Source organism: Oncorhynchus mykiss, chromosome 3 (assembly GCF_057628025.1).
Source record: "Oncorhynchus mykiss isolate SJ-2025 chromosome 3, ASM5762802v1, whole genome shotgun sequence".
In the NCBI taxonomy this organism is placed as follows: domain Eukaryota; kingdom Metazoa; phylum Chordata; class Actinopteri; order Salmoniformes; family Salmonidae; genus Oncorhynchus; species Oncorhynchus mykiss.
Window position 1 is genome coordinate 21106642 of NC_143024.1, and position 20443 is coordinate 21127084.

The 20443-nt window shown below is 43.5% G+C and overlaps 1 protein-coding gene across 19 annotated transcripts in view; it reads left to right on the forward strand.

Annotated features, from left to right (window-relative positions):
* Nucleotides 1-2281: 2281 nt before the first annotated feature.
* LOC110508601 (uncharacterized) overlaps nt 2282-20443 on the forward strand; it is a 111253-nt gene continuing 93091 nt past the window's right edge. For 11 of the 19 annotated variants that reach the window (XM_036968296.2, XM_090224423.1, XM_090224429.1 and 8 more), the window contains exons 1-3: nt 2282-2865; nt 6178-6361; nt 11204-11410. In XM_036968296.2, the coding sequence (XP_036824191.1) occupies nt 6182-6361; nt 11204-11410 (387 nt within the window). In that variant the 5' untranslated portion in view covers nt 2282-2865; nt 6178-6181. Of the gene's footprint in view, nt 2866-6174; nt 6362-11203; nt 11411-20443 lie in introns of all 19 variants that reach the window. The other 8 variants (XM_090224359.1, XM_090224439.1, XM_090224381.1 and 5 more) reach the window with 2 other exon arrangements.

Sequence of the window (20443 nt, forward strand, 5' to 3'; positions counted from 1 at the left end):
GAGGTCCCATACTGAGAAGAAATGACATCTACTTTCACCCGTGTGTGTGTGACTGTGAGAGTGAAGTCCTGTGTCTCACTCATCTCAATAACTGCAGTGCTACTCGTGGTAACGTCATTTAGCAGAGTTTACCTTTAAGGTACATTGTTGGAAGTGTCCAGTCCTTGGCAGAGCACCCTAAACTGGGACTGGAAATGGACCGTAAACCTGTTGGACTGCCATGACCACCATGTACTGAGGACCTGAAACGTACAACTGTCACTTCACTGCAGTACATTTACGTAAGGAAAACCTCCCTGACCACTCCCTATAGCTTCCTGTTCTTATTGTAAACTGTGAGGGCTCACAACTGCACTGGCAAACCACCTGAGGAGGAATTGAATTTCTGTGACATTCTGTTCTCTGAGAGAGGTTCTGTTCAAAGAATTAGAATGGATGACTAATCCTGAATTCTATGATTCTGCTTTGGTTGGTGTCTGTCTCCCACTATGTGGAAGACTAATGCATTGGGCGGTGCCTTCAAAAAGAAGTCTATGGTGTTATTCTATAACTAGCACAAGATTTGCAATGTTCAAATTAGATGTTTTTATTGCCTGTCTATTTTGTTGAATCGTGTAACTCTTCTGAAAGTGATGGTTTCTGAAATATGTATACTGATGTTATTGAGAGATGAAGACTTCTAACTTCTATGCCGCTACTACCACAATATTTAGTCACACTTTACATTAAGTTAAACTGCCATGTGTGGTATTACATAATAACTAAGTCATTATTTCAAATAGAATCTATTCAGTTTCCTTTTTCAGTATTACAATTCAAAATCATTGGGTTATGCACCTTACCAGCAGATACCATGCACAATATATCATGAATCTACATGATATGTAAAGTGTTGAACAATTGTCTTGACCACTAGATGATACAACAGGGCTGTAAATGTTCTACCTACTACAAGGACAGACAACTCTGAAACTTTGACTTGCATCTTTGCACAGAAGTAAGTTGACACTATGGACACTACGTACATACAAAGCACTGTAAAAGCACACAAACTGCTATTGAAATGGCATTTTAAGACGTCACATACTGTATATAGAAAGAAGCACTTCACACACACTGACCTTTTGAACAGGAAACATGGATATTTCACCTTTTAAAGCAGATTCCATGATATGATTTACAACCATATTGATCGGTTATAGTTGGTGTTATTGACATTTATTCAATTTCCGTGTCTTTCCTTATTTTTCTATGTCTCCATTGCCACCGAGTTCTATTTATAGGTTAATGGCCAGTCCTGTCTGCTCCACTTCCTGTGGGGGGGTAACTTGAACCCTGACCACCAGGACTCTGACCTCTGTGTTAGTCTTTTTTTTTTACGCATCCCACACAACAACAACATAGCCAGATGGATTACTTGATGACTTCCTGGTTGGTTGCTTTATTAGATTCCAGAATAAAATTGTGATATTGCAGGTCAAGGTATGTTGGGATGTATGTTAGTGGAATCAGGTTGTTACTAGCTGTGCTCTATTATTTTTTTCTACAGATACCACTGTATTCGTTTCCCATCCTTCTCTGTTGTATCACAAAAAAAGCACTACTGTTTGTGGCAGAAAGCACTTCCATGTGAAAAAGAATGGCACTGTAGAGCAAATAAAACACATTGATTGATATGAGTCAATTCTGGTTTATTTTGTACTTGAGTTTCAGATTCTCTCATTGTCAAATAAAAGTCTAATTTATTTTTTGCTGAATGGAAAGGTGTACTTGGTCACAACGTAGGCCTGAATATCTGTAAAAGACTGCCTCCAGTACAATACAGTTAATTACTGTGTCTTTACTGTGCAAGGTGTGCAGGCTTGTGAACTAAATAGAATATGTTATCACATGTTTATTACTTAAAAACACATTTTTAAAAAATTAATGATGCAACAGAAATTATCTATTTTTAGAAGAATACCTAGTCCCATATAATCACAATAATTGATGAGCAATGACTGGTGCACCGGTTTTGTCTTTAAATGGCAAACCCCTTTGAGCAGTACTATAGCATGCTGCTGCTGCGGTCGCCAGCCAGACATCAACACAGGATTTTTAAGACTCGGAGACGGTAACTGTTAGTAGGAATCTGGGGCGGTCACCTCTTTTAGTAGCCCTGCTTTTCCAATAGACAGTCCTTGTGCACAGGTCTAAGATCAGCTTAGTACTTTCTCCAAACCTAGCATTAACCATTTAACCGACCTTAGATCAATGTCTAGGGACTATTCCGTCACACTCCGGGCACTCCGGGACAAGGGATGCTGTCATCAACAAAGAGCGTGCAAATCTCCCTACCCCACCGCGAGAAAACTGTATGGGCACCTGCTACTTTACTCCAATTGTGCATTCCACACGTCCGTTAGACTGATGGGACTGCCCAATATTTTGTCTGATTGGTTAGGATTTGTGGCAATTGGGATCTCTCAAGATCCCATTTGTTGTCGCTTGTATCTGTGCCAGCGAAGGGGCTGGACTGGATCGTCTCATTCAATGGGCGGGGATTCACAGCAGTTGTAGATTTTCATTCGAAGACTATATTTATAAAGCGGGACTTAAATGTAAGTTATGTTTTATTGGTGTATAGACAGGAAGTGACTGTGCTGCCCTGAAGCCGGAGCTTCGCCCTCACCCTTCTGTCTGTCTGTTTTATGATCAGTAGAATGTGTGTGAGCCGCTTCGACTGAGAGAGCGGTGTAATGATAAAAGCCGCATTTGCGGTACGCTCCTCTCACCTCATATAAATCAGGAAAAAACGGAGAAACCGCCTTATTTCATTCCTCCTCGAGCCCTAGACTTATCCACGTCTCGGAGAACATTGTGAAGGTGAGATATTTAGTTACCAATAGCCAACTCTAATTCAGTCGTAGATAGTCTAATATCCTGCACGGCGACGCATCATATTTCATTGGTGTTGGCTACTTGTTAACCTAGCTAGGTTAGTCTAAATGCGGGTGGAATAACGCCGAAAATTACACCCAATAGGGGACATTCCAGCGGCGTGCTGCCTGGCCCTCCGGTTAGCATGCAGGCCCACGAATGGTACAAAACGATCACATAGCAAACCGAAAATATTGTAAGCTGTTAGACAAGAGAATGCAAGCAGTTGTAAATATGTAGCTTTATTAATGAAGGGTTTATTATAAGTATATTATTATAACGATATTATGTCTTCTTATCCGTAAGATATTCGTATTATTAACCTATTATTATTAATATTATTATTAGGTTATTATTTAACCCACATTAGTGACTGACCACCCCAAAGCTAACTGTAAGGCTAAATTCCATGCGCTCTCTTTAATGTGGTCCATTGAGTCTATCATTAGGCTATATGCTATAACGAATCACCTAATCATTATTCATACCTCATGCTCGAGGTGTGGTTGGCGTTTGGCTTCATGGCTTTTGTCGGGTGGTATGGTGTTGCAGGTAGTAGAATGGGAATCTTTCGTATGGCTCCGGTTAGCGGACGCACTAATATTTTGGATGGGGGAGTTTGCTAGTGTGTCTGTCTACCAGCGACAGTTTCAGGCGGTGGTTGAGTCACAATGTCACCGCTGCCACAACACTCGGCTTTTTTCCTCAAATTTAAGCGTAAAGAAAAGGCGTTACCATGCCCCCCCCCCCACCACCACTTACACACACACACACACACACATTCCTCCCGCACCCCCGCATTGACCTCCACACAAACCCCGCAAGTATTGTCTTTAATACTGCACTGTGGTGGTGTATTGGGGAGTGTGCTTAGTTTAGTGTTGCTATGGAAAAAATAAATGGTCTTATTAGGTTTTAGACACCTGGCTGAGTGAGCTACAGTAGCCTGGTCAGTCAGTGATGGACGCCCAAAGACAGCCTTGTTCAGATGTGCTATAAGCTTTTGTTATAATGATAAATGCAGACAGACATGTATAAACAGATGATAAGGAATGCCTCAGGATATCTGATGACTATTTCTGGCCATCCTTCATCTTCCTTCTCTCATCAGTAATGAAACTGCACTCTGTCTCTCTGTTTGGAGTGACTCATCAACAGTAATCTGCTGTGTGTACACAGCATGACAGACAGACAGGAGTAGGTGTCAGTGCAGGTGTAGACCTACTCAGGCCAGAGACAGAGGGACAGACACAGACAGAAAGACATGGGAGGAATCAGGGCGGTCTGGGTAGAGGACATTCCTCAAGAGTAGACACCTTATCTGTGATGACAGACAGCAACAGACCTTGTGTTTTGGGTCGGGTTGACACTCAGACTCACTTTATGTACTGTATGCAGAGGGGTTCTGCTTCAATCCAAATGATGAGTTGTCATTTATTGGGGTAGACAATATCAGTGTCCTTTAGGAGCCAATAAAGATATAAACAAGCAGTCTATAGATGATTGACACCCTCAGACCAATCACTAAATCAATCCATACTAGTTTTCAGAGACTTCTGAGAAATGGCCTATATGGCAGACTCAGCTTCACTACTCAATGGCTACTAATACACACAGTACTTCCCTTACAATCACACCCATCATGGAGGATTTGATTGTTAAAGCCAGGGATTGGAGGTACATGTTGATATAGAGCTGTCTTTGTCCCACAGTGTTTGACTACTAGAAGTGGTTGACTCGTGACTCCAGCAGAGTGCACTGGACTGTATGAGGTCCTCTGTGTCTCTGTGTGACCTAATCTTAGTACTGTTGCTATGATAATACAGTAATATCAGCCAACTGTGGAGTAGACCTCCCCTCCTCTCTCTCACTCTCTCTCTCTCTGCCTCTCTCTCTCCCTCTCTCTCTCTCTCTCTCTCTCTCTCTCTCTCTCTCTCTCTCTCTCAATTCAATTCAATTGAAGGGGCTTCATTGGCATGGGAAACATATGTTAACATTGCCAAAGAAAGTGAGGTAGATAATTTACAAAAGTGAGATAAACAATCAAAATTAACAGTAAACATTACACATACAGAAGTTTCAAAACAATAAAGACATTACAAATGTCATATTATATATATATACATACTGTATAGTAACAATGTACAATGTCTCTCTCTTTCTTTTTTAACTTTATTTTACTAGGCAAGTCAGTTAAGAACAAATTCTTATTTTCAATGACGGCCTAGGAACAGGGGCAGAACGACAGATTTGTACCTTGTCAGCTCGGGGATTCAAACTTGCAAACTTATGGTTACTAGACCAACGCTCTAACCACTAGGCCGCCCCCTCTCTCTCGCTCTCTCTCACTCTCTCCCTTTCTCTCTCTCTTTCTCTCTCTCTCTTGCTCTCTCTCACTCTCTCCCTTTCTCTCTCTCTCTCTCTCTCTCTCTCTCTCTCTTTCTCTCTCGCTCTCTGCCTCTCTCTTTCTCTCTCTCTCTCTCTCTCTCTCTCTCTCTCTCTTTCTCTCTCGCTCTCTGCCTCTCTCTCTCTCTTTCTCTCTCTAAGCTCTGAATGTCATGTCACTTTACTGAGTCAGTTGATGTATCCCCCTGCATCCCTCCATCCATCTCTCTCTCTTCCACCCTGACTGTCTCCTTGATTTGCTCTGTCTTTCAATTATGCCATCTCTGACTATCGGGACTGTATCTGGGCTGTGTGGTCCTACTGCTCTCATTTTCTGTGTGTGTGTGCATTATGTGTGTGTGTGTGTGTTTGGTGTGTGTACTTTCTAGTCTACTACTGCTCTCTTGAGAGGGATCACATCACTGTCAATGTCTGATAGTTAGGCAGTCCTCCTCCACTCACGCACACTCGCATGCATGATCAGTGAAATACACTGCTCTGATTTTCATCTACTATTCAGTCCACACACATGACAATGTGACTTAGTGAGAAAATGTCTAACACTATCTTTCTTGTCTCTTGTCTCTCTCCTTCCCATTACCCATCTCTCTCTCTCTTTCTTTCTTTCTTTCTTTCTTTCTTTCTTTCTTTCTTTCTTTCTTTCTTTCTTTCTTTCTCTCTCTCTCTTTCTCTCTCTCTCTCTCTCTCTCTCTCTCTCTCTCTCTCTCTTTCTTTCTCTCTCCTTCCCATTACCCATCTTTCTTTCTTTCTTTCTTTCTTTCTTTCTTTCTTTCTTTCTTTCTTTCTTTCTTTCTCTCTCTCTCTCTCTCTCTCTCTCTCTCTCTCTCTCTATCTCTCTCTCACTGCCAGCAGCACCATGTCCAGGCCGTCAGGGGGCGGTGTTGCCAATGATGTCACCCGCTTCCTGTCCACAGGGGCGGTGCCAGGTTCGCCCACTTCCTCTACCCCCACTGGCCACGTATTCTCCGCCTCCAGCCAAGCTGATTGGGCGGCAAAGAGGCTCGTCTGGGTTCCATCCGAGAAGCACGGTTTTGAGGTGATTGGGCTGGGCGGGGCCAATGGGCGTGGTCAGGGTGGAGGGCAGCCGGTGGTGAGGTTAGGGGGAGGGGCGAGTTTTTCAACTAATCAACTAATCATGGTCGTCAATATAGGGCATTGTAAGTTGAAGCAGGTGTTTTAGAGTTGGGCTGGAACAAAAACCTGTGTGCACTGCTGCGCTCCAAGGAGTTGCCCACCTCTTGCCCTACCATGGGGCACAGCATAAGCCTCCCTGGGTCCATCAGTCCTGTGCAGTTGAGCACGACATTGACAACTACATAGCAGATAAGCACACCATGCATTCAATTGAGATGATTCCATACCATGTCATAATCATTGTAATGATCTATTTGTTGCATTTCTATCTGCAGCACTCTGAATAGTCCTCATACAGGTGAATAATTAGCTCCAGGCGTGTGCCTGTTTGACAGGTGTGGAAAAGAGAACAGTGTTTTTCTCAAGACAATGGAATGGTAATTCATTGATCTAGCATTCTCTAAGATGCTATTTCACAGTGTTGGTATAACTTCCTTGTCTTTCGATGCTTCTCTGTACCCCTTCCAACTCTATTCTAGTCTCCTTCTATTGTCAGTGCTGCAGTGAACTAGGGCTTCTAGTTGTCCTCTCTCACATTGCTTTAGTCACAGGGCTCTATCTCTCTGTTGGAGCCACACTGCCCTCTGATCTACGTCACTCAGCTCTACATGTTGCATTCTAAACCTCGTCTTTCTATGAGAAGTGGCATCACTTGTAGAACACTTCCACCTCTATCCTTTACCTTGATCACTCTCTTCTTCTCTGTTCTGCTGTGTCCCAGTTTCCACTGTGTTCCAAGGCTCTTTGTGTTCGACAATGTGACAGGGTTCCAATGGGCGCTCTACTCTATAGTATGTCTATACAGGGTATCTCTCTCTGTTTCTCTGCTGTTCTGATATGGAGCTCTATGAATAGAACAATACACTCCTTCAGCCTCCTAATGTTAAAGAGGCCGCAGTAACACACACACACACACACACACACACAGTCACACACATAGTCACACACACAGTCGTCATTCTACATTCATATTTTAAGTGTGTGGTTAGTCGTATTCTGAGAATGCGGGTGTGTGTGCCAGGCAGAAGTAAATGGTGAACACAGCAGAGCAGAGCAGAACAGAGCAGAACACAGCAGAGCAGAGCAGAGCAGAGCAGAACAGAGCAGAACAGAACAGAACAGAACAGAGCAGAATAGAACAGAGCAGAACAGAGAAGAACAGAGCAGAGCAGAACAGAACAGAATAGAGCAGAACACAGCAGAACAGAGCAGAACACATTACCAGCCTGTTCAACCTCTCTTTCATATCGTCTGAGATCCCCAAGGATTGGAAAGCTGCCGCAGTCATCCCCCTATTCAAAGGGACCCAAACTGTTACAGACCTATATCCATCCTGCCCTGCCTATCTAAGGTCTTCGAAAGCCAAGTCAACAAACAGGTCACTGACCATCTCGAATCCCACCGTACCTTCTCCGCTGTGCAATCTGGTTTCCGAGCCGGTCACGGGTGCACCTCAGCCACGCTCAAGGTACTAAACGATATCATAACCGCAATCGATAAAAGACAGTACTGTGCAGCCGTCTTCATCGACCTTGCCACGGCTTTCGACTCTGTCAATCACCATATTCTTATCGGCAGACTCAGTAGCCTCGGTTTTTCTGATGACTGCCTTGCCTGGTTCACCAACTACTTTGCAGACAGAGTTCAGTGTGTCAAATCGGAGGGCATGCTGTCCTGTCCTCTGGCAGTCTCTATGGGGGTGCCACAGGGTTCAATTCTCGGGCCGACTCTTTTCTCTGTATATATCAATGATGTTGCTCTTGCTGCGGGCGATTCCCTGATCCACCTCTACGCAGACGACACCATTCTGTATACTTCCGGCCGTCCTAGGACACTGTGCTATCTAACCTCCAAACGAGCTTCAATGCCATACAACACTCCTTCCGTGGCCTCCAACTGCTCTTAAACGCTAGTAAAACCAAATGCATGCTTTTCAACCATTCACTGCCTGCACCAAATCAAATCTAGAATCGGCTTTCTATTCCGCAACAAAGCCTCCTTCACTCACGCCGCCAAACTTACCCTAGTAAAACTGACTATCCTACCAATCCTCGATTTCGGCGATGTCATCTACAAAATAGCTTCCAATACTCTACTCAGCAAACTGGATGCAGTTTGTCACAGTGCCATCCGTTTTGTTACTGAAGCACCTTATACCACCCACCACTGCGACCTGTATGCTCTAGTCGGCTGGCCCTCGCTACATATTCATCGCCAGACCCACTGGCTCCAGGTCATCTACAAGTCCATGCTAGGTAAAGCTCCGCCTTATCTAAGTTCACTGGTCATGATTGCAACACCCACCCGTAGCACGCGCTCCAGCAGGTGTATCTCACTGATCATCCCTAAAGCCAACACCTCATTTGGCCGCCTTTCGTTCCAGTTCTCTGCTGCCTGTGACTGGAACGAATTGCAAAAATCGCTGAAGTTGGAGACTTTTATCTCCCTCACCAACTGTTTATATTTATTTACTTTTCTGCTCTTTTGCACACCAATATCTCTGTACATGACCATCTGATCATTTATCACTCCAGTGTTTTACCATGTCTTCTTATCATGCATTTGTACCATGCGTTATTATCGTGTGTTTTTATTATGCATTTGTACCATGTGTTATTATCATGTGTTATTATTATGCGTTTTTACCAATTGTTATTATCATGCGTTATTATCATGCGCCTTTACCATGTGTTATTATCATGTGTTATTATCATGCACTTGTACCATGTCTTATTATCATGCGTTATTACCATATGTTATTATCATGCGTTATTACCATATGTTATTATCATGAGCCTTTACCATATGTTATTATCATGCGTTATTACCATATGTTATTATCATGCGTTTGCACCATGTGTTATTATCATGCGTTATTGTGATGTGTTATTATCATGTGTTATTATCATGCGTTATTACCATGTTTTATTATCATGCGTTATTACCATGTGTTATTACCATGTGTTATTACCATGTGTTATTATCAGATGTTATTACTATGTCTTATTAATATGCGTTTGTATCATGTGTTATTATCATGTGTTATTATTATGTGTTTGTATCATGTGTTATTATCACGTGTTATTATTATGCGTTTGTATCATGTGTTATTATCATGTGTTATTATTATGCGTTTGTATCATGTGTTATTATCATGTGTTATTTTTATGCGTTTGTACCAATTGTTATTATCATGTATTATTATAATGCGTTTGTACCATGTGTTATTATCATGCGTTATTGTGATGTGTTATTATCATGTGTTATTATCATGTGTTGTTATTATGTATTTGTACCATGTGTTATTATCATGTGTTATTATTATGCATTTGTACCAATTGTTATTATCATGTGTTATTATTATGTGTTATTACCATGTGTTATTATCATGTGTTATTACCATGTGTTATTATTATGTGTTATTACCATGTGTTATTATTATGCGTTTGTACCAATTGTTATTATCATGCGTTATTATTATGTGTTATTACCATGTGTTATTATCATGCGCCTTTACCATGTGTTATTATCATGAGCCTTTACCATGTGTTATTATCATGAGCCTTTACCATGTGTTATTATCATGAGCCTTTACCATGTGTTATTATCATGAGCCTTTACCATGTGTTATTATCATAAGCCTTTACCATGTGTTATTATCATGCATTTGTACCATGTGTTATTATCATGCGTTATTACCATATGCTATTATCATGCGTTTGCACAATGTGTTATTATCATGAGCCTTTACCATGTGTTATTATCATGCGTTATTACCATATGCTATTATCATGCGTTTGCACCATGTGTTATTATCATGTGTTATTATCATGTGTTATTATCATGCGTTATTACCATGTTTTATTATCATGCGTTATTACCATGTGTTATTACCATGTGTTATTATCATATGTTATTACTATGTCTTATTAATATGCGTTTGTATCATGTGTTATTATCATGTGTTATTATTATGCATTTGTACCATGTGTAATTATCATGTGTTATTATTATGCGTTTGTGCTATGTGTTATTATCATGTGTTATTATTATGCATTTGTGCCATGTGTTATTATCATGTGTTATTATTATGCGTTTGTACCAATTGTTATTATTATGTGTTATTAATATGCGTTTGTATCATGTGTTATTATCATGTGTTATTATGCGTTTGTATCATGTGTTATTATCATGTGTTATTATTATGCATGTGTACCATGTGTTATTATTATGCATGTGTACCATGTGTTATGGCTTGTCATGTCTTGTGCTGTTAGTTGATGTTTCCTGGATCAGTTTCTAACTAACCTCTGTCCCTTCTCAAACCCTCTCTCTCTCTCTCTCTCTCTCTCTCTCTCTCTCTCTCTCTTCCCCACCTCTTTCTCTCTCTCTCCCCTGCCTCCCTCTCTCTCTCGCTTCCCTACCTCTCTCTCTCTTTCTCTTCCCTGCCTCCTTCTCTCTCTCTCTCTCTCTCTTTCTTTCTCTCTCTCTCTCTCTCTTCCCCACCTCTCTCTCTTTCATGCCTCTCTCTCCCGCTGCCTCTATCTCTCCCCTACCCTCTCTCTCTCTTCCCCACCGCTCTCGCTCTCGCTCTCTTCCCCACCGCTCTCTCTCTCTTCCCTACCTCTCTCTCTCTCTTCCCTGCCTCCCTCTCTCCCCCGCCTCTATCTCTCCCCTACCATCTCCCTATCTCCTCCCCCTTCTCCCCGCTCTCGCTCTCACTCCCCCCACCCCAACCCTCCAGTCTGCCAGTATCCGTGAGGAGCGAGGGGATGAGGTGGAGGTGGAGCTAACAGACAGCCAGAGGAAGCTGACCCTGTCCAGGGAGGAGGTCCAGAGGATGAATCCTCCCAGGTTCAGTAAGGTGGAGGACATGGCTGACCTCACCTGTCTCAACGAAGCCTCCGTCCTACACAACCTCAGAGAGAGATACTACTCTGGCTTGATATACGTCAGTGTACATTACACACACACACACACACACACACACACACACACACACACACACACACACACACACACACACACACACACACACAGGACACAATAATACATAAACTCAAACTTGCACAGCATACAAGGGAGAAGTGAAAGTCAAAACAGATGTGTAACAGATGTGTATACAGTTGAAGTCGGAAGTTTACATCCACTTAGGTTGGAGTCATTAAAACTCGTTTGTAAAGTCGGTTATAGTTTTGGCAAGTCGGTTAGGACATCTACTTCGTGCATGAAAGTCAGGAAAGTCAAAAGAAATCAGCCAAGATCGCAGAAAGAAATTGTAGACCTCCACAAGTCTGGTTCATCCTTGGGAGCAATTTCCAACGCCTGAAGGTTCCACGTTCATCTGTACAAACAATAGAATGCAAGTATAAACACCATGGGACCACGCAAACGTCATACCGCTCAGGAAGGGGACATATTCTGTCTCCTAGAGATGAACGTACTTTGGTGCAGAAAGTGCAAATCAATCCCAGAACAACAGCAAAGGACCATGTGAAGATGATGGAGGAAACAAGTACAAAATTATCTATATCCACAGTAAAACCAGTCCTATATCGACATAACCTGAATGGTCGCTCAGGGAAGAAGCCACTGCTCCAAAACCGCCATAAAAAAAGCCAGACTATGGTTTGCAACTGCACATGGGGACAAAGATGGTACTTTTTGGAGAAATGTCCTCTGGTCTGCTGAAACAAAAATAGAACTATTTGGCCATAATGACCATCATTATGTTTGGAGGAAAAAGGGGGATGCTTGCAAGCCAAAGAACACCATCCCAACCGTGAAGCACGGGGGTGGCAGCATCAGGAAGTTAAAGCTTAGTCGCAAATGGGTCTTCCAAATGGACAATGACCCCAAGCATACTTCCAAAGTTGTGGCAAAATGGCTTAAGGACAACAAAGTCAATGTATTGGAGTGGCCATCCCAAAGCTCTGACCTCAATCCTATAGAAAATTAGTTGGCATTACTGAAAAAGCGTGTGCGAGCAAGGAGGTCTACAAACCTGACTCTGTTACACCAAGTCTGTCAGGAGGAATGGACCAAAATTCATGCAACTAATTGTGGGATGCTTGTGGAATGCTACCCGAAACGTTTGACCCAAGTTAAACACTTTAAAGGCAATGCTACCAAAAACTAATTGAGTGTATGTAAACTTCTGACCAACTGGAAATGTGATGAAAGAAATAAAAGCTGAAATAAAAGCTGAAATAAATGATTCTCTCTACTATTATTCTGACATTTCACATTCTTAAAATAAAGTGGTGATCCTAACTGGCCGAAGACAGGGAATGTTTACTAGGATTAAATGTCAGGAATTGTGAAAAACGGAGTTTAAATGTATTTGGCTAAGGTGTATGTCAACTTCCAACTTCAACTGTATAAGCACAAGATGTGTGTGCGTGTGCGCGCGTGCGTGCTTACGTGTGTGTGCGTGTGTGTGCGTGTGTGTGTGTGTGTGTGTGTGTGTGTGACTGTGTGTGTGAGAGAGAGAGAGAGAGAGAGAGAGAACAGAAGTCCCCACAACAATAGTAAACAAACAAACATTTTACCAACTGGGGACATTTTGTTAGTCCCCACAAGGTCAAATGCTATTTCTTGGGGGTTCAGGGTTAAGGTTAGAAATAGTGTTAAGGTTAGAATTAGGTTTAGTGTTAGGAGCCAGGGTTAGTTTATGGGTTAGGAGTTAGGGTTAGTTTATGGGTAAGGGTTAGGAGTTAGGGTTAGTTTATGGGTTAGGGTTAGGAGCTAGGGTTAGTTTATGGGTTAGGGTTAGGAGCTAGGGTTAGTTTATGGGTTAGGAGTTAGGGTTAGTTTATGGGTTAGGGTTAGGAGTTAGGGTTAGTTTATGGGTTAGGGTTAGTTTATGGGTAAGGGTTAGGAGCTAGGGTTAGTTTATGGGTTAGGGTTAGGAGCTAGGGTTAGTTTATGGGTTAGGAGTTAGGGTTAGTTTATGGGTAAGGGTTAGGAGTTAGGGTTAGTTTATGGGTTAGGGTTAGGAGCTAGGGTTAGTTTATGGGTTAGGGTTAGGAGCTAGGGTTAGTTTATGGGTTAGGAGTTAGGGTTAGTTTATGGGTTAGGGTTAGGAGTTAGGGTTAGTTTATGGGTTAGGGTTAGTTTATGGGTAAGGGTTAGGAGCTAGGGTTAGTTTATGGGTTAGGGTTAGTTTATGGGTAAGGGTTAGGAGCTAGGGTTAGTTTATGGGTAAGGGTTAGTTTATGGGTTAGGGTTAGTTTATGGGTAAGGGTTAGGAGCTAGGGTTAGTTTATGGGTTAGGGTTAGTTTATGGGTAAGGGTTAGGAGTTAGGGTTAGTTTATGTTTATGGGTAAGGGTTAGGAGCTAGGGTTAGTTCATGGGTTAAGGTTAGTTTATGGGTTAGGGTTAGGAGTTAGGGTTAGTTTATGGGTTAGGGTTAGGAGCTAGGGTTAGTTTATGGGTAAGGGTTAGGAGTTAGGGTTAGTTTATGGGTAAGGGTTAGGAGTTAGGGTTAGTTTATGGGTTAGGGTTAGGAGCTAGGGCTAGTTTATGGGTTAGGGTTAGAAGTTAGGGTTAGTTTATGGGTAAGGGTTAGGAGCTAGGGTTAGTTTATGGGTAAGGGTTAGGAGCTAGGGTTAGTTTATGGGTTAGGGTCAGGAGTTAGGGTTAGTTTATGGGTGTGGGTTAGTTTATGGGTTAGTGTTAGTTTATGGGTAAGGGTTAGGAGTTAGGGTTAGTTTATGGGTATGGGTTAGGGTTAGTTTATGGGTAAGGGTTAGGAGTTAGGGTTAGTTTATGGGTATGGATTAGTTTATGGGTTAGGGTTAGTTTATGGGTAAGGGTTTGGAGTTAGGGTTAGTTTATGGGTAAGAGTTAGGAACTAGGGTTAATTTATGGGTAAGGGTTAGGAGCTAGGGTTAGTTTATGGCTTAGGGTTAGGAGTTAGGGTTAGTTTATGGGTAAGGGTTAGGAGCTAGGGTTAGTTTATGGGTAAGGGTTAGGAGTTAGGGTTAGGAGTTAGGGTTAGTTTATGGGTAAGGGTTAGGAGTTAGGGTTAGTTTATGGGTTAGGGTTAGTTTATGGGTTAGGTTTAGGAGCTAGGGTTAGTTTATGGGTAAGGGTTAGGAGTTAGGGTAAGGGTTAGGAGTTAGGGTTAGTTTTTGGGTTAGTGTTAGGAGCTAGGTTTAGTTTATGGGTAAGGGTTAGGAGTTAGGTTAAGGGTTAGGAGTTAGGGTTAGTTTATAGGTTAGGGTTAGGAGTTAGGGTTAGTTTATGTGTAAGGGTTAAGAGTTAGGGTTAGTTTATGGGTAAGGGTTAGGAGCTAGGGTTAGTTTATGGGTAAGGGTTAAGAGTTAGGGTTAGTTTATGGGTAAGGGTTAGGAGCTAGGGTTAGTTTATGGGTAAGAGTTGGGAGTTAGGGTTAGTTTATGGGTTAGGGTTAGGAGCTAGGGTTAGTTCATGGGTAAGGGTTAGGAGTTAGGGTTAGGTTATGGGTTAGGGTTAGTTTATAGGTAAGGGTTAGTTTATGGGTAAGGGTTAGGAGTTAGGGTTAGGGTTAGGAGCTAGGGTTAATTTATGGGTAAGGGTTAGGAGCTAGGGTTAGTTTATGGGTAAGGGTTAGTTTATGGGTAAGGGTTAGGAGTTAGGGTTAGTTTATGTTTATGGGTAAGGGTTAGGAGCTAGGGTTAGTTTATGGGTTAGGGTTAGGAGCTAGGGTTAGTTTATGGGTTAGGGTTAGGAGCTAGGGTTAGTTTGTGGGTTAGGGTTAGGAGCTAGGGTTAGTTTATGGGTAAGGGTTAGGAGTTAGGGTTAGTTTATGGGTAAGGGTTAGTTTATGGGTAAGGGTTAGTTTATGGGTAAGGGTTAGGCGCTAGGGTTAGTTTATGGGTAAGGGTTAGGAGCTACGGTTAGTTTATGGGTTAGGATTAGTTCATGGGTTATGGTTAGGAGTTAGGGTTAGTTTATGGGTTAGGGTTAGGAGTTAGGGTTAGTTTATGGGTAAGGGTTAGGAGTTAGGGTTAGGAGTTAGGGTTAGTTTATGGGTAAGAGTTAGTTTATGGGTAAGGGTTAGGAGTTAGGGTTAGTTTATGGGTTAGGGTTAGTTTATGGGTTAGGGTTAGGAGCTAGGGTTAGTTTATGGGTAAGGGTTAGGAGTTAGGTTAAGGGTTAGGAGTTAGGGTTAGTTTTTGGGTTAGGGTTAGGAGCTATGTTTAGTTTATGGTTAAGGGTTAGGAGTTAGTTTAAGGGTTAGGAGTTAGGGTTAGTTTATGGGTTAGGGTTAGGAGCTAGGGTTAGTTTATGGGTAAGGGTTAAGAGTTAGGGTTAGTTTATGGGTAAGGGTTAGGAGCTAGGGTTAGTTTATGGGTAAGAATTGGGAGTTAGGGTTAGTTTCTGGGTTAGGGTTAGGAGCTAGGGTTAGTTTATGGGTAAGGGTTAGGAGTTAGGGTTAGTTCATGGGTAAGGGTTAGGAGTTAGGGTTAGTTTATGGGTAAGGGTTAGGAGTTAGGGTTAGGTTATGGGTTAGGGTTAGTTTATGGGTAAGGGTTAGTTTATGGGTAAGGGTTAGGAGTTAGGGTTAGGGTTAGGAGCTAGGGTTAGTTTATGGGTAAGGGTTAGGAGTTAGGGTTAGTTTATGGGTAAGGGTTAGTTTATGGGTAAGGGTTAGGAGTTAGGGTTAGTTTATGTTTATGGGTAAGGGTTAGGAGCTAGGGTTAGTTTATGGGTTAGGGTTAGGAGCTAGGGTTAGTTTATGGGTTAGGGTTAGGAGCTAGGGTTAGTTTATGGGTAAGGATTAGGAGTTAAGGTTAGTTTATGGGTAAGGGTTAGTTTATGGGTTAGGGTTAGTTTATGGATAAGGGTTAGTTTCTGGGTAAGGGTTAGGAGCTAGGGTTAGTTTATGGGTAAGGGTTAGGAGTTAGGGTTAGTTTATGGGTAAGGGTTAGGAGTTAGGGTTAGTTTATGGGTTAGTGTTAGTTTATGGGTAAGGTTAGGAGTTAGGGTTAGTTTATGGGTAAGGGTTAGGAGCTACGGCTAGTTTATGGGTTAGGATTAGTTCATGGGTTATGGTTAGGAGTTAGGGTTAGTTTATGGGTTAGGGTTAGGAGCTACGGTTAGTTTATGGGTAAGGGTTAGGAGTTAGGGTTAGGAGTTAGGGTTAGTTTATGGGTAAGGGTTAGTTTATGGGTTAGGGTTAGGAGCTAGGGTTAGTTTATGGGTTAGGGTTAGGAGCTAGGGTTAGTTTATGGGTAAGGGTTAGGAGTTAGGGTTAGTTTATGGGTAAGGGTTAGGAGTTAGGGTTAGTTTATGTTTATGGGCAAGGGTTAGGAGCTGGGGTTAGTTTATGGGTTAGGGTTAGGAGCTAGGGTTAGTTAATGGGTAAGGGTTAGTTTATGGGTTAGGGTTAGTTTATGGGTAAGGGTTCATTTATGGGTAAGGGTTAGGAACTAGGATTAGTTTATGGGTAAGGGTTAGGAGTTAGGGTTAGTTTATGGTTCAGGGTTAGTTTATGGGTAAGGGTTAGGAGTTAGGGTTAGTTTATGGGTAAGGGTTATGAGTTAGGGTTAGTTTGTGGGTAAGGGTTAGGAGCTAGGGTTAGTTTATGGGTTAGGATTAGTTCATGGGTTAGGGTTAGGAGTTAGGGTTAGTTTATGGGTTAGGGTTAGGAGCTAGGGTTAGTTTATGGGTAAGGGTTAGGAGTTAGGGTTAGTGTATGGGTAAGGGTTAGGAGTTAGGGTTAGTTTATGTTTATGGGTAAGGGTTAGGAGCTAGGGTTAGTTTATGGGTTAGGGTTAGGAGTTAGGGTTAGTTTATGGGTTAGGGTTAGGAGCTAGGGTTAGTTTATGGGTAAGGGTTAGGAGTTAGGGTTAGTTTATGGGTAAGGGTTAGGAGTTAGGGTTAGTTTATGGGTTAGGGTTAGGAGCTAGGGTTAGTTTATGAGTTAGGGTTAGGAGTTAGGGTTAGTTTATGGGTTAGGGTTAGGAGCTAGGTTTAGTTTGTGGGTAAGGGTTAGGAGTTAGGGTAAGGGTTAGGAGTTAGGGTTAGTTTATGGGTTAGGGTTAGGAGCTAGGGTTAGTTTATGGGTAAGGGTTAAGAGTTAGGGTTAGTTTATGGGTAAGGGTTAGGAGCTAGGGTTAGTTTATGGGTAAGAATTGGGAGTTAGGGTTAGTTTCTGGGTTAGGGTTAGGAGCTAGGGTTAGTTTATGGGTAAGGGTTAGGAGTTAGGGTTAGTTCATGGGTAAGGGTTAGGAGTTAGGGTTAGTTTATGGGTAAGGGTTAGGAGTTAGGGTTAGGTTATGGGTTAGGGTTAGTTTATGGGTAAGGGTTAGTTTATGGGTAAGGGTTAGGAGTTAGGGTTAGGGTTAGGAGCTAGGGTTAGTTTATGGGTAAGGGTTAGGAGTTAGGGTTAGTTTATGGGTAAGGGTTAGTTTATGGGTAAGGGTTAGGAGTTAGGGTTAGTTTATGTTTATGGGTAAGGGTCAGGAGCTAGGGTTAGTTTATGGGTTAGGGTTAGGAGCTAGGGTTAGTTTATGGGTTAGGGTTAGGAGCTAGGGTTAGTTTATGGGTAAGGATTAGGAGTTAAGGTTAGTTTATGGGTAAGGGTTAGTTTATGGGTTAGGGTTAGTTTATGGATAAGGGTTAGTTTCTGGGTAAGGGTTAGGAGCTAGGGTTAGTTTATGGGTAAGGGTTAGGAGTTAGGGTTAGTTTATGGGTAAGGGTTAGGAGTTAGGGTTAGTTTATGGGTTAGTGTTAGTTTATGGGTAAGGTTAGGAGTTAGGGTTAGTTTATGGGTAAGGGTTAGGAGCTACGGCTAGTTTATGGGTTAGGATTAGTTCATGGGTTATGGTTAGGAGTTAGGGTTAGTTTATGGGTTAGGGTTAGGAGCTACGGTTAGTTTATGGGTAAGGGTTAGGAGTTAGGGTTAGGAGTTAGGGTTAGTTTATGGGTAAGGGTTAGTTTATGGGTTAGGGTTAGGAGCTAGGGTTAGTTTATGGGTTAGGGTTAGGAGCTAGGGTTAGTTTATGGGTAAGGGTTAGGAGTTAGGGTTAGTTTATGGGTAAGGGTTAGGAGTTAGGGTTAGTTTATGTTTATGGGCAAGGGTTAGGAGCTAGGGTTAGTTTATGGGTTAGTGTTAGGAGCTAGGGTTAGTTAATGGGTAAGGGTTAGTGTAACGGTTTTCTATATGAGAAGGAGAGTCGGACCAAAATGCGGCGTGTCTATTGCAATCCATGTTTAATGAATTAACACACTAAACACAAACACTACCAAAACAATAAACTTAACAAAACCCGAAACAGCCTATACTTGTGTATCCTAACACAGAACAATGACATCAGGACACTAAGGACAATCACCCACGACAAACTCAAAGAATATGGCTGCCTAAATATGGTTCCCAATCAGAGACAACGATAAACACCTGCCTCTGATTGAGAACCACTTCAGACAGCCATAGACTTAGCTAGAACACCCCACTAGCTACAATCCCCATACAAACACACCACATACAAAAACCCATGCCACACCCTGGCCTGACCAAATAAATAAAGATAAACACAAAATACTTTGACCAGGGTGTGACAGAACCCCCCCCCTAAGGTGCGGACTCCCGAACGCACCTCAAAACAATAGGGAGGGTCCGGGTGGGCGTCTGTCCATGGTGGCGGCTCCGGCGCGGGACGTGGACCCCACTCAATCAATGTCTTAGTCCCTTCTCCTCGCGTCCCTGGATAGTCCACCCTCGCCGCCGACCATGGCCTAGTAGTCCTCACCCAGAACCCCACTGGACTGAGGAGCAGATCGGGACTGAGGGGCAGCTCGGGACTGAGGCAGCTCGGGACTGAGGGGAAGCTCAGGAGTGAGAGGAAGCTCAGGAGTGAGAGGAAGCTCAGGAGTGAGAGGAAGCTCAGGCAGGTTGACGAATCTACCATATCCTGGCTGACTGGCAGATCCTGGCTGACTGGCAGATCCTGGTCGACTGGCAGATCTGGAAGAGTCTGGTCGACTGGCAGATCTGGAAGAGTCTGGTCGACTGGCAGATCTGGAAGAGTCTGGTCGACTGGCAGATCTGGAAGAGTCTGGTCGACTGGCAGATCTGGAAGAGTCTGGTCGACTGGCAGATCTGGAAGAGTCTGGTCGACTGGCAGATCTGGAAGAGTCTGGTCGACTGGCAGATCTGGAAGAGTCTGGTCGACTGGCAGATCTGGGAGAGTCTGGTCGACTGGCAGATCTGGGAGAGTCTGGTCGACTGGCAGATCTGGGAGAGTCTGGTCGACTGGCAGATCTGGAAGAGTCTGGTCGACTGGCAGATCTGGAAGAGTCTGGTCGACTGGCAGCTCTGGCTGCTCCATGCTGACTGGCTGCTCCATGATGACTGGCAGCTCTGGCTGCTCCATGCTAACTGGCTGCTCCATGCTGACTGGCAGCTCTGGCTGCTCCATGCTGACTGGCTGCTCCATGCTGACTGGCAGCTCTGGCTGCTCCATGCTGACTGGCTGCTCTGGCTGCTCCATGCTGACTGGCTGCTCCATGCTGACTGGCTGCTCCATGCTGACTGGCGGCCCTGGCTGCTCCATGCTGACTGGCGGCCCTGGCTGCTCCATGCTGACTGGCGGCCCTGGCTGCTCCATGCTGACTGGCGGCCCTGGCTGCTCCATGCTGACTGGCGGCCCTGGCTGCTCCATGCTAACTGGCAGCTCTGGCGGCTCCTTGCAGACTGGCAGCTCTGGCGGCTCCTTGCAGACTGGCAGCTTTGGCGGCATCCTGCAGACTGGCAGCTCTGGCGGCTCCTTGCAGACTGGCAGCTCCATGCAGACTGGCAGCTCCTTGCAGACTGGCAGCTCCTTGCTAACTGGCAGCTCCTTGCTAACTGGCAGCTCTATGCTAACTGGCAGCTCTATGCTAACTGGCAGCTCTATGCTAACTGGCAGCTCTATGCTAACTGGCAGCTCTATGCTAACTGGCAGTTCTGAACAGGCGGGAGACTCCGGCAGCGCTGTAGAGAAGGAAGGC